This window comes from Salvelinus fontinalis, chromosome 6, assembly GCF_029448725.1.
Source record: "Salvelinus fontinalis isolate EN_2023a chromosome 6, ASM2944872v1, whole genome shotgun sequence".
In the NCBI taxonomy this organism is placed as follows: Eukaryota; Metazoa; Chordata; class Actinopteri; order Salmoniformes; family Salmonidae; genus Salvelinus; species Salvelinus fontinalis.
The window spans coordinates 81,281,365-81,295,801 of record NC_074670.1 but is presented as its reverse complement, the minus strand read 5'-3'; the positions used below and the strand labels follow the sequence as shown (position 1 = coordinate 81,295,801).

At 52.2% G+C, this 14,437-nt stretch overlaps 1 protein-coding gene across 1 annotated transcript in view; it reads left to right on the top strand.

Annotated features, from left to right (window-relative positions):
* The first annotated feature begins 1,676 nt into the window (after positions 1–1,676).
* Positions 1,677–14,437, top strand: part of LOC129858526 (magnesium transporter protein 1-like) — a 20,976-nt gene continuing 8,215 nt past the window's right edge. The window contains exons 1-4 of the mRNA XM_055927831.1: positions 1,677–1,848; positions 3,024–3,193; positions 5,950–6,067; positions 12,769–12,909. Of these exons, the coding sequence (XP_055783806.1) occupies positions 1,771–1,848; positions 3,024–3,193; positions 5,950–6,067; positions 12,769–12,909 (507 nt within the window). The 5' untranslated portion in view covers positions 1,677–1,770. The remainder of the gene's footprint in view (positions 1,849–3,023; positions 3,194–5,949; positions 6,068–12,768; positions 12,910–14,437) is intronic.

The window sequence follows — 14,437 nt, the reverse complement described above, 5'->3', positions numbered from 1 at the left end:
CAGGTAGAGACATATCTACAGTAGTTCTCACCTGTATAGGGTAGATACAGGTAGAGACATATCTACAGTAGTTCTCACCTGTATAGGGTAGATACAGGTAGAGACATATCTACAGTAGTTCTCACCAGTATAGGGTAGACACAGGTAGAGACATATCTACAGTAGTTCTCACCTGTATAGAGTAGATACAGGTAGAGACATATCTACAGTAGTTCTCACCTGTATAGGGTAGATACAGGTAGAGACATATCTACAGTAGTTCTCACCTGTATAGAGTAGATACAGGTAGAGACATATCTACAGTAGTTCTCACCTGTATAGGGTAGATACAGGTAGAGACATATCTACAGTAGTTCTCACCTGTATAGGGTAGATACAGGTAGAGACATATCTACAGTAGTTCTCACCTGTATAGGGTAGACACAGGTAGAGACATATCTACAGTAGTTCTCACCTGTACTCTACTCTACTGAGTCTGAAAAACACCAAAAGAAATATGCTCAGGGTCCCTGCTCATCTGCGTGCCTTAGGCATGCTGCAAGGAGGCATGAGGACTGCAGATGTGGCCAGGGCAATAAGGGAGAAAGGACGCTACAGGGAGACAGGACGGACAGCTGATCGTCCTCTGTGGCAGACCACGTGGAACAACACCTGCACAGGATCGGTACATCCGAACATCACACATGCGGGACAGGTACAGGATGGCAACAACAACTGCCCGAGTTACACCAGGAACGCACAATCCCTCCATCAGTGCTCAGACTGTCCGCAATAGGCTGAGAGAGGCTGGACTGAGTGCTTGTAGGCCTGTTGTAAGGCAGGTCCTCACCAGACATCACCGGCAACTATGTCGCCTATGGGCACAAACCCACCGTTGCTGGACCAGACAGGACGGTCAAAAAGTGCTCTTCACTGACGAGTTACGGTTTTGCAATCTCAACGCTGTGCGTTACAGGGAAGACATTCTCCTCCCTCATGTGGTACCCTTCCTGCAGGCTCATCCTGACATGACCCTCCAGCATGACAATGCCACCAGCCATACTGCTCGTTCTGTGTGTGATTTCCTGCAAGACAGAAATGTCATTGTTCTGCCATAGCCAGTGAAGAGCCCAGATCTCAATCCTATTGAGCATGTCTGGGACCTGTTGGATCGGAGGGTGAGGGCTAGGGCCATTCCCCCCAGAAATGTCCAGGAACTTGCAGGTGCCTTGGTGGAAGTGTGGGGTAACATCTCATAGCAAGAACTGGCAAATCTGGTGCAGTCCATGAGGAGGAGATGCACTGCAGTACTTAATGCAGCTGGTGGCCACACCAGATACTGACTGTTACTTTTGATTTTGACCCCCCCCTTTGTTTAGGGACACATTATTCCCTTTCTGTTAGTCACATGTCTGTGGAACTTGTTCGGTTTATGTCTCAGTCTCAGTTGTATATTTAAATATTTACACAGGTTTGCTGAAAATAAACGCAGTTGACAGTGAGGGGACGTTTCTTTTTTTTTTGCTGAGTATATGTCTGTGATCCCATCCCGCTCGCCTGAGACACCCGCCCAGACCATAAAGAAATAGCCAGGTAGATGACTCGCCCTGGGGCCCCCCCTCCACCAGGCGGGGACAATAAGTAGAGCAGCACAGCCAGGATCTTTCTCTACAGTCTCTTCCTCTATCACGCCATTGGCTCTTGAAGCGGAAATTTGACCAATAGGAATGTTACAGCGAATCCTTTAATCCGTGGCCAGACGACTGACGGATAGCGCCTCTGTGAAAGAGGATGAACATGTATCTAACTGTGTTGTTGTTGCTGTTGAGTTTCTATGGAGTCCCTTCAACCGGACAAAAGAAAAAGGAGGTATAGCTATTATTCTCAGCGCACGGTGACATAATCATTACGCTGCAAGCATCGTACATTTACTAAATGGCTAACGTTAGCAGGCAGCAGGCTAACGTTAGCTCATGGGTCTAGCTAGCTAGCTATTAACTTTTAGCCAGAAACCGGTTACCTAGCTAGTTTGCATCGTCGAAATGCTGTAGATATAGATATCTAGATACTTGTAATAACTAACAAATCACTTACTGACATGGCTATGTTCTATTTGGTCGAAAACTTTTAACCTTCCTGCATCTATAATCCGCATCATTACTGAACTGTTAGCACTTCCGGGTCAGGAAGGCGCCCTCTTTTGGCGCTAGCTAGGAATTAGAGACTTTCTCTCTGGGCTAGTTGATGGACTGGTCCGGTATAAGACCCTAACCTCGCTCTCCTTACAGACCCTGCTCTCTGAGAGGGGGGGCTAGTTGATGGACTGGTCCGGTATAAGACCCTAACCCCTAACCTCTCTCTCTCTCCAGACCCTGCTCTCTGAGAGGGGGGGCCAGTTGATGGACTGGTCCGGTATAAGACCCTAAACCCTAACCTCTCTCTCTCTCCAGACCCTGCTCTCTGAGAGGGGGGGCCAGTTGATGGACTGGTCCGGTATAAGACCCTAAACCCTAACCTCTCTCTCTCTCCAGATCCTGCTCTCTGAGAGGGGGGGCCAGTTGATGGCCTGGTCCGGTATAAGACCCTAACCTCTCTCCTCTCATCTCTCTCCCTCCAGGCCCTGCTCTCTGAGAAGGGGGGGGCTAATTGATGGACTGGGCCGGTATAAGACCCTAACCTCTCCCCTAACCTCTCCCTCCAGACCCTGCTCTCTGGGGGGCTAGTTGATGGACTGGGCCGGTATAAGACCCTAACCTCTCCCCTAACCTCTCCCTCCAGACCCTGCTCTCTGAGAGGGGGGGCTAGTTGATGGACTGGGCCGGTATAAGACCCTAACCTCTCCCCTAACCTCTCCCTCCAGACCCTGCTCTCTGAGAGGGGGAGGGGGGGGGGGGGGGGCTAGTTGATGGACTGGTCCGGTATAAGACCCTAACCTCTCTCCTCTCATCTCTCCCTCCAGACCCTGCTCTCTGAGAGGGGGGGGCTAATTGATGGACTGGGCCGGTATAAGACCCTAACCTCTCTCCTCTCATCTCTCCCTCCAGACCCTGCTCTCTGAGAAGGTAGGCCAGTTGATGGACTGGACCGGGAGAAGACCTGTGATCCGTATGAACGGGGAGAAGTTCCGTCGCTTTGTGAAGGCTCCTCCCAGGAACTACTCTGTGGTCATCATGTTCACCGCCCTGCAGCCACAGAGACAGTGCGGTGTCTGCAAGTAAGTTCGCTACAGATTGTGACTAGAGGTCGACCGATTATGATTTTTCAACGCCGATATCGATTATTGGTGGACCAAAAAATCCGATACCGATTAATCAGCCAATTTTTTTATTTTATTTGTCAGTATAACAATTACAACTACTGAATGAACACTTATTTTAACTTAATATAATACATAAATAAAATCAATTTAGTCTCAAATAAATAATGAAACATGTTCAATTTGGTTTAAATAATGCAAAAACAAAGTGTTGGAGAAGAAAGTAAAAGTGCAATATGTGCTATGTAAGAAAGCTAACGTTTAAGTTCCTTGCTCAGAACGTGAGAACATATGAAAGCTGGTGGTTCCTTTTAACATGAGTCTTCAATATTCCCAGGTAAGAAGTTTTAGGTTGTAGTTATTATAGGAATTATAGGACTATTTCTCTCTATACGATTTGTATTTCATATACCTTTATTGGATGTTCTTATAGGCACTTTAGTATTGCCAGTGTAACAGTATAGCTTCTGTCCCTCTCCTCGCTCCTACCTGGGCTTGAACCAGGAACACATCGACAACAGCCACCCTCGAAGCAGCGTTACCCATGCAGAGCAAGGGGAACAACTACTCCAAGTCTCAGAGCGAGTGACGTTTGAAACGCTATTAGCGCGTACCTCGCTAACTAGCTAGCCATTTCACATTGGTTACACCAGCCTAATCTCGGGAGTTGATAGGCTTGAAGTCATAAACAGCGCAATGCTTGAAGCACAACGAAGAGCTGCTGGCAAAACGCACGGAAGTGCTGTTTGAATGAATGCTTACGAGCCTGCTGCTGCCTACCACCGCTCAGTCAGACTGCTCTATCAAATCATAGACTTAGTTATAACATAATAACACACAGAAATACGAGCCTTAGGTCATTAATATGGTCGAATCCGAAAACTATCATCTCGAAAACAAAACCTTTATTCTTTGTGAAATATGGAACCGTTCCGTATTTTATCGAACGGGTGGCATCCATCAGTCTAAATATTCCTGTTACACTGCACAACCTTCAATGTTATGTCATAATTACGTAAAATTCTGGCAAATTAGGCGGCCCAAACTGTTGCATATACCCTGACTCTGCGTGCAATGAACGCAAGGGAAGTGACACAATTTCACCTGGTTAATATTGCCTGCTAACCTGGATTTCAGTCACAGAGACAGTGTGTAGTCTGCCAGTCAGTCACAGAGACAGTGTGTAGTCTGCCAGTCAGTCACAGAGACAGTGTGTAGTCTGCCAGTCAGTCACAGAGACAGTGTTTAGTCTGCCAGTCAGTCACAGAGACTGTGTGTAGTCTGCCAGTCAGTCACAGAGACAGTGTGTAGTCTGCCAGTCAGTCACAGAGACTGTGTTTAGTCTGCCAGTCAGTCACAGAGACAGTGTTTAGTCTGCCAGTCAGTCACAGAGACAGTGTTTAGTCTGCCAGTCAGTCACAGAGACAGTGTTTAGTCTGCCAGTCAGTCACAGAGACTGTGTTTAGTCTGCCAGTCAGTCACAGAGACTGTGTGTAGTCTGCCAGTCAGTCACAGAGACAGTGTGTAGTCTGCCAGTCAGTAACAGAGACTGTGTATAGTCTGCCAGTCAGTCACAGAGACAGTGTTTAGTCTGCCAGTCAGTCACAGAGACAGTGTTTAGTCTGCCAGTCAGTCACAGAGACAGTGTTTAGTCTGCCAGTCAGTCACAGAGACAGTGTGTAGTCTGCCAGTCAGTCACAGAGACAGTGTTTAGTCTGCCAGTCAGTCACAGAGACAGTGTTTAGTCTGCCAGTCAGTCACAGAGACTGTGTGTAGTCTGCCAGTCAGTCACAGAGACAGTGTGTAGTCTGCCAGTCAGTCACAGAGACTGTGTTTAGTCTGCCAGTCAGTCACAGAGACAGTGTTTAGTCTGCCAGTCAGTCACAGAGACAGTGTGTAGTCTGCCAGTCAGTCACAGAGACAGTGTGTAGTCTGCCAGTCAGTCACAGAGACAGTGTGTAGTCTGCCAGTCAGTCACAGAGACTGTGTTTAGTCTGCCAGTCAGTCACAGAGACAGTGTTTAGTCTGCCAGTCAGTCACAGAGACAGCGTGTAGTCTGCCAGTCAGTCACAGAGACAGCGTGTAGTCTGCCAGTCAGTCACAGAGACAGTGTTTAGTCTGCCAGTCAGTCACAGAGACAGTGTTTAGTCTGCCAGTCAGTCACAGAGACAGCGTGTAGTCTGCCAGTCAGTCACAGAGACAGCGTGTAGTCTGCCAGTCAGTCACAGAGACAGTGTGGAGTCTGCCAGTCAGTCACAGAGACAGTGTGTAGTCTGCCAGTCAGTCACAGAGACAGTGTGTAGTCTGCCAGTCAGTAACAGAGACAGTGTTTAGTCTGCCAGTCAGTCACAGAGACAGTGTTTAGTCTGCCAGTCAGTCACAGAGACAGTGTGTAGTCTGCCAGTCAGTCACAGAGACAGTGTGTAGTCTGCCAGTCAGTCACAGAGACAGTGTTTAGTCTGCCAGTCAGTCACAGAGACAGTGTTTAGTCTGCCAGTCAGTCACAGAGACAGTGTGTAGTCTGAAAGTTAGGGGTCACATGTTAGTTTTACACATGGATGGGGCAAATTCATGTCATAATATGCGTTTGTGGTACGCTTTATTCAGCTTGCACTTTGGCACTATTCTATTAGTTCCATTGTCCTTGACGCACTAAATCAATCGTATTTCAAATATTGAAAGGTATTTGACATCCTGTGTGTGTCCCTCTACAGACAGGCTGACGAGGAGTTCCAGATCCTAGCTAATTCCTGGCGTTACTCCACTGCCTTCACCAACAAGGTCTTCTTCGCTACCGTCGACTTTGACGAAGGATCTGACGTCTTCCAGATGGTATAACCCTTCTGTCTCTTTTAGTTTATTTCACTCTTCAGTTATTTAGAACCGGCCTGTCTCCCTGACTGTTAGAACCGGCCCGTCTCCCTGACTGTTAGAACCGGCCTGTCTCCCTGACTGTTAGAACCGGCCTGTCTCCCTGACTGTTAGAACCGGCCCGTCTCCCTGACTGTTAGAACCGGCCTGTCTCCCTGACTGTTAGAACCGGCCCGTCTCCCTGACTGTTAGAACCGGCCTGTCTCCCTGACTGTTAGAACCGGCCTGTCTCCCTGGCTGTTAGAACCGGCCTGTCTCCCTGGCTGTTAGAACCGGCCTGTCTCCCTGACTGTTAGAACCGGCCTGTCTCCCTGACTGTTAGAACCGGCCTGTCTCCCTGACTGTTAGAACCGGCCTGTCTCCCTGACTGTTGGAACCGGCCTGTCTCCCTGACTGTTAGAACCGGCCTGTCTCCCTGACTGTTGGAACCGGCCTGTCTCCCTGACTGTTGGAACCGGCCTGTCTCCCTGACTGTTGGAACCGGCCTGTCTCCCTGACTGTTGGAACCGGCCTGTCTCCCTGACTGTTAGAACTGGCCTGTCTCCCTGACTGTTGGAACCGGCCTGTCTCCCTGACTGTTAGAACCGGCCTGTCTCCCTGACTGTTGGAACCGGCCTGTCTCCCTGACTGTTGGAACCGGCCTGTCTCCCTGACTGTTAGAACCGGCCTGTCTCCCTGACTGTTAGAACCGGCCTGTCTCCCTGACTGTTGGAACCGGCCTGTCTCCCTGACTGTTGGAACCGGCCTGTCTCCCTGACTGTTAGAACCGGCCTGTCTCCCTGACTGTTGGAACCGGCCTGTCTCCCTGACTGTTGGAACCGGCCTGTCTCCCTGACTGTTGGAACCGGCCTGTCTCCATGACTGTTGGAACCGGCCTGTCTCCCTGACTGTTGGAACCGGCCTGTCTCCCTGACTGTTAGAACCGGCCTGTCTCCCTGACTGTTAGAACCGGCCTGTCTCCCTGACTGTTAGAACCGGCCTGTCTCCCTGACTGTTAGAACCGGCCTGTCTCCCTGACTGTTAGAACCGGCCTGTCTCCCTGGCTGTTAGAACCGGCCTGTCTCCCTGACTGTTAGAACCGGCCTGTCTCCCTGACTGTTAGAACCGGCCCGTCTCCCTGACTGTTAGAACCGGCCTGTCTCCCTGACTGTTAGAACCGGCCTGTCTCCCTGGCTGTTAGAACCGGCCTGTCTCCCTGACTGTTAGAACCGGCCTGTCTCCCTGACTGTTAGAACCGGCCTGTCTCCCTGACTGTTAGAACCGGCCTGTCTCCCTGACTGTTAGAACCGGCCTGTCTCCCTGACTGTTAGAACCGGCCTGTCTCCCTGACTGTTGGAACCGGCCTGTCTCCCTGACTGTTAGAACCGGCCTGTCCCTGACTGTTAGAACCGGCCTGTCTCCCTGACTGTTGGAACCGGCCTGTCTCCCTGACTGTTGGAACCGGCCTGTCTCCCTGACTGTTAGAACCGGCCCGTCTCCCTGACTGTTAGAACCGGCCCGTCTCCCTGACTGTTGGAACCGGCCCGTCTCCCTGACTGTTAGAACCGGCCCGTCTCCCTGACTGTTAGAACCGGCCTGTCTCCCTGACTGTTAGAACCGGCCTGTCTCCCTGACTGTTAGAACCGGCCTGTCTCCCTGACTGTTGGAACCGGCCTGTCTCCCTGACTGTTGGAACCGGCCCGTCTCCCTGACTGTTAGAACCGGCCCGTCTCCCTGACTGTTGGAACCGGCCCGTCTCCCTGACTGTTGGAACCGGCCCGTCTCCCTGACTGTTAGAACCGGCCCGTCTCCCTGACTGTTGGAACCGGCCCGTCTCCCTGACTGTTAGAACCGGCCCGTCTCCCTGACTGTTAGAACCGGCCCGTCTCCCTGACTGTTAGAACCGGCCCGTCTCCCTGACTGTTGGAACCGGCCCGTCTCCCTGACTGTTAGAACCGGCCCTTCTCCCTGACTGTTAGAACCGGCCCGTCTCCCTGACTGTTAGAACCGGCCCGTCTCCCTGACTGTTAGAACCGGCCCGTCTCCCTGACTGTTAGAACCGGCCCGTCTCCCTGACTGTTAGAACCGGCCCGTCTCCCTGACTGTTAGAACCGGCCCGTCTCCCTGACTGTTGGAACCGGCCCGTCTCCCTGACTGTTGGAACCGGCCCGTCTCCCTGACTGTTGGAACCGGCCCGTCTCCCTTACTGTTGGAACCGGCCCGTCTCCCTGAATGTTGGAACCGGCCCGTCTCCCTGACTGTTGGAACCGGCCCGTCTCCCTGACTGTTGGAACCGGCCCGTCTCCCTGACTGTTGGAACCGGCCTGTCTCCCTGGCTGTTGGAACCGGCCTGTCTCCCTGACTGTTAGAACCGGCCTGTCTCCCTGGCTGTTAGAACCGGCCTGTCTCCCTAGCTGTTAGAACCGGCCTGTCTCCCTGGCTGTTAGAACCGGCCTGTCTCCCTGGCTGTTAGAACCGGCCTGTCTCCCTGACTGTTAGAACCGGCCTGTCTCCCTGACTGTTAGAACCGGCCTGTCTCCCTGACTGTTAGAACCGGCCCGTCTCCCTGACTGTTGGAACCGGCCCGTCTCCCTGACTGTTGGAACCGGCCCGTCTCCCTGACTGTTGGAACCGGCCCGTCTCCCTGACTGTTGGAACCGGCCCGTCTCCCTGAATGTTGGAACCGGCCCGTCTCCCTGACTGTTGGAACCGGCCCGTCTCCCTGACTGTTGGAACCGGCCTGTCTCCCTGACTGTTGGAACCGGCCTGTCTCCCTGGCTGTTGGAACCGGCCTGTCTCCCTGACTGTTAGAACCGGCCTGTCTCCCTGGCTGTTAGAACCGGCCTGTCTCCCTAGCTGTTAGAACCGGCCTGTCTCCCTGGCTGTTAGAACCGGCCTGTCTCCCTGGCTGTTAGAACCGGCCTGTCTCCCTGACTGTTAGAACCGGCCTGTCTCCCTGACTGTTAGAACCGGCCTGTCTCCCTGACTGTTAGAACCGGCCTGTCTCCCTGACTTTTGGAACCGGCCTGTTTCCCTGACTGTTGGAACCGGCCTGTCTCCCTGACTGTTAGAACCGGCCTGTCTCCCTGACTGTTAGAACCGGCCCGTCTCCCTGACTGTTGGAACAGGCCCGTCTCCCTGACTGTTGGAACCGGCCCGTCTCCCTGACTGTTGGAACCGGCCCGTCTCCCTGACTGTTAGAACCGGCCTGTCTCCCTGGCTGTTAGAACCGGCCTGTCTCCCTGGCTGTTAGAACCGGCCTGTCTCCCTGGCTGTTAGAACCGGCCTGTCTCCCTGGCTGTTAGAACCGGCCTGTCTCCCTGGCTGTTAGAACCGGCCTGTCTCCCTAGCTGTTAGAACCGGCCTGTCTCCCTAGCTGTTAGAACCGGCCTGTCTCCCTGACTGTTAGAACCGGCCTGTCTCCCTGACTGTTAGAACCGGCCTGTCTCCCTAGCTGTTAGAACCGGCCTGTCTCCCTAGCTGTTAGAACCGGCCTGTCTCCCTAGCTGTTAGAACCGGCCTGTCTCCCTAGCTGTTAGAACCGGCCTGTCTCCCTGGCTGTTAGAACCGGCCTGTCTCCCTGGCTGTTAGAACCGGCCTGTCTCCCTGACTGTTAGAACCGGCCTGTCTCCCTGGCTGTTAGAACCGGCCTGTCTCCCTGGCTGTTAGAACCGGCCTGTCTCCCTAGCTGTTAGATCCGGCCTGTCTCCCTGACTGTTAGAACCGGCCTGACTCCCTGACTGTTAGAACCGGCCTGTCTCCCTGACTGTTAGAACCGGCCTGTCTCCCTGACTGTTAGAACCGGCCTGTCTCCCTGACTGTTAGAACCGGCCTGTCTCCCTGACTGTTAGAACCGGCCTGTCTCCCTGACTGTTGGAACCGGCCCGTCTCCCTGACTGTTGGAACCGGCCCGTCTCCCTGACTGTTGGAACCGGCCCGTCTCCCTGACTGTTGGAACCGGCCCGTCTCCCTGACTGTTAGAACCGGCCTGTCTCCCTGACTGTTAGAACCGGCCTGTCTCCCTGACTGTTAGAACCGGCCTGTCTCCCTGACTGTTAGAACCGGCCTGTCTCCCTGACTGTTAGAACCGGCCTGTCTCCCTGACTGTTGGAACCGGCCTGTCTCCCTGACTGTTAGAACCGGCCTGTCTCCCTGACTGTTATAACCGGCCTGTCTCCCTGACTGTTGGAACCGGCCTGTCTCCCTGACTGTTGGAACCGGCCCGTCTCCCTGACTGTTGGAACCGGCCCGTCTCCCTGACTGTTAGAACCGGCCCGTCTCCCTGACTGTTAGAACCGGCCCGTCTCCCTGACTGTTGGAACCGGCCTGTCTCCCTGACTGTTGGAACCGGCCTGTCTCCCTGACTGTTGGAACCGGCCTGTCTCCCTGACTGTTGGAACCGGCCTGTCTCCCTGACTGTTAGAACCGGCCTGTCTCCCTGACTGTTAGAACCGGCCTGTCTCCCTGACTGTTAGAACCGGCCTGTCTCCCTGACTGTTAGAACCGGCCTGTCTCCCTGACTGTTGGAACCGGCCTGTCTCCCTGACTGTTAGAACCGGCCTGTCTCCCTGACTGTTAGAACCGGCCTGTCTCCCTGACTGTTGGAACCGGCCTGTCTCCCTGACTGTTAGAACCGGCCTGTCTCCCTGACTGTTAGAACCGGCCTGTCTCCCTGACTGTTGGAACCGGCCTGTCTCCCTGACTGTTAGAACCGGCCTGTCTCCCTGACTGTTAGAACCGGCCTGTCTCCCTGACTGTTAGAACCGGCCTGTCTCCCTGACTGTTAGAACCGGCCTGTCTCCCTGACTGTTAGAACCGGCCTGTCTCCCTGACTGTTAGAACCGGCCTGTCTCCCTGACTGTTGGAACCGGCCTGTCTCCCTGACTGTTGGAACCGGCCTGTCTCCCTGACTGTTAGAACCGGCCTGTCTCCCTGACTGTTAGAACCGGCCTGTCTCCCTGACTGTTAGAACCGGCCCGTCTCCCTGACTGTTGGAACCGGCCCGTCTCCCTGACTGTTAGAACCGGCCCGTCTCCCTGACTGTTAGAACCGGCCTGTCTCCCTGACTGTTGGAACCGGCCCGTCTCCCTGACTTTTGGAACCGGCCCGTCTCCCTGACTGTTAGAACCGGCCCGTCTCCCTGACTGTTAGAACCGGCCCGTCTCCCTGACTGTTAGAACCGGCCTGTCTCCCTGACTGTTGGAACCGGCCTGTCTCCCTGACTGTTGGAACCGGCCTGTCTCCCTGACTGTTAGAACCGGCCTGTCTCCCTGACTGTTGGAACCGGCCTGTCTCCCTGACTGTTAGAACCGGCCTGTCTCCCTGACTGTTAGAACCGGCCTGTCTCCCTGACTGTTAGAACCGGCCTGTCTCCCTGACTGTTAGAACCGGCCTGTCTCCCTGACTGTTAGAACCGGCCTGTCTCCCTGACTGTTAGAACCGGCCTGTCTCCCTGACTGTTGGAACCGGCCTGTCTCCCTGACTGTTGGAACCGGCCTGTCTCCCTGACTGTTAGAACCGGCCTGTCTCCCTGACTGTTAGAACCGGCCTGTCTCCCTGACTGTTAGAACCGGCCCGTCTCCCTGACTGTTGGAACCGGCCCGCCTCCCTGACTGTTAGAACCGGCCCGTCTCCCTGACTGTTAGAACCGGCCCGTCTCCCTGACTGTTGGAACCGGCCCGTCTCCCTGACTTTTGGAACCGGCCCGTCTCCCTGACTGTTAGAACCGGCCTGTCTCCCTGACTGTTAGAACCGGCCTGTCTCCCTGACTGTTAGAACCGGCCTGTCTCCCTGACTGTTGGAACCGGCCTGTCTCCCTGACTGTTAGAACCGGCCTGTCTCCCTGACTGTTGGAACCGGCCTGTCTCCCTGACTTTTGGAACCGGCCCGTCTCCCTGACTGTTAGAACCGGCCTGTCTCCCTGACTGTTAGAACCGGCCTGTCTCCCTGACTGTTAGAACCGGCCTGTCTCCCTGACTGTTAGAACCGGCCTGTCTCCCTGGCTGTTAGCATCGTTAATCTGAAATTGGTTTATCAATGCTTAATAAAGGGCTATATAGTAGCAGTTATTTGTGTATATAGTATTAATTATATATATATGTTATTTGTGTATATAGTAGCAGTTATATATGTTATTTGTGTATATAGTAGTAGTTATATCTGTTATTGTGTATATAGTAGTAGTTGTATCTGTTATTTGTGTATATAGTAGTAGTTATATATCTGTTATTGTGTATATAGTAGTAGTTATATATCTGTTATTGTGTATATAATAGTAGTTATATCTGTTATTGTGTATATAGTAGTAGTTATCTGTGTTATTGTGTATATAATAGTAGTAGTTATATCTGTTATTGTGTATATAATAGTAGTAGTTATATCTGTTATTGTGTATATAATAGTAGTAGTTATATATCTGTTATTTGTGTATATAGTGGTAGTTATATCTGTTATTGTGTATATAGTAGTAGTTATATCTGTTATTGTGTATATAGTAGTAGTTATATCTGTTATTGTGTATATAATAGTAGTAGTTATATATCTGTTATTTGTGTATATAGTGGTAGTTATATCTGTTATTGTGTATATAGTAGTAGTTATATATATGTTATTTGTGTATATAATAGTAGTTATATCTGTAATTTGTGTATATAATAGTAGTTGTCTGTTATTTGTCTCCCCAGTTGAATATGAACTCGGCTCCCTCCTTCATCCATTTCCCTGCTAAAGGGAAGCCTAAGAAGTCCGACTCCTATGAGCTGCAGGTCAGAGGCTTCGCTGCGGAACAGCTGGCCCGCTGGGTCGGGGACCGCACTGACGTACAGGTAACACCTCCTGACCTCTCACCTTTCACTGACGTACAGGTAACACCTCCTGACCTCTCACCTCTTCACCTTTCCCTGACGTACAGGTAACACCTCCTGACCTCTCACCTTTCACTGACGTACAGGTAACACCTCCTGACCTCTCACCTTTCACTGACGTACAGGTAACACCTCCTGACCTCTCACCTCTTCACCTTTCACTGACGTACAGGTAACACCTCCTGACCTCTCACCTTTCACTGACGTACAGGTAACACCTCCTGACCTCTCACCTTTCACTGACGTACAGGTAACACCTCCTGACCTCTCACCTTTCACTGACGTACAGGTAACACCTCCTGACCTCTCACCTCTTCACCTTTCCCTGACGTACAGGTAACACCTCCTGACCTCTCACCTTTCACTGACGTACAGGTAACACCTCCTGACCTCTCACCTTTCACTGACGTACAGGTAACACCTCCTGACCTCTCACCTCTTCACCTTTCACTGACGTACAGGTAACACCTCCTGACCTCTCACCTTTCACTGACGTACAGGTAACACCTCCTGACCTCTCACCTTTCACTGACGTACAGGTAACACCTCCTGACCTCTCACCTTTCACTGACGTACAGGTAACACCTCCTGACCTCTCACCTCTTCACCTTTCACTGACGTACAGGTAACACCTCCTGACCTCTCACCTCTTCACCTTTCACTGACGTACAGGTAACACCTCCTGACCTCTCACCTCTTCACCTTTCACTGACGTACAGGTAACACCTCCTGACCTCTCACCTCTTCACCTTTCACTGACGTACAGGTAACACCTCCTGACCTCTCACCTCTTCACCTTTCACTGACGTACAGGTAACACCTCCTGACCTCTCACCTCTTCACCTTTCACTGAGTACAGGTAACACCTCCTGACCTCTCACCTCTTTACCTTTCACTGACGTACAGGTAACACCTCCTGACCTCTCACCTCTTCACCTTTCACTGACGTACAGGTAACACCTCCTGACCTCTCACCTTTCACTGACGTACAGGTAACACCTCCTGACCTCTCACCTTTCACTGACGTACAGGTAACACCTCCTGACCTCTCACCTTTCACTGACGTACAGGTAACACCTCCTGACCTCTCACCTCTTCACCTTTCACTGACGTACAGGTAACACCTCCTGACCTCTCACCTCTTTACCTTTCACTGACGTACAGGTAACACCTCCTGACCTCTCACCTCTTCACCTTTCACTGACGTACAGGTAACACCTCCTGACCTCTCACCTCTTTACCTTTCACTGACGTACAGGTAACACCTCCTGACCTCTCACCTCTTCACCTTTCACTGACGTACAGGTAACACCTCCTGACCTCTCACCTCTTTACCTTTCACTGACGTACAGGTAACACCTCCTGACCTCTCACCTCTTCACCTTTCACTGACGTACAGGTAACACCTCCTGACCTCTCACCTCTTCACCTTTCACTGACGTACAGGTAACACCTCCTGACCTCTCACCTCTTTACCTTTCACTGACGT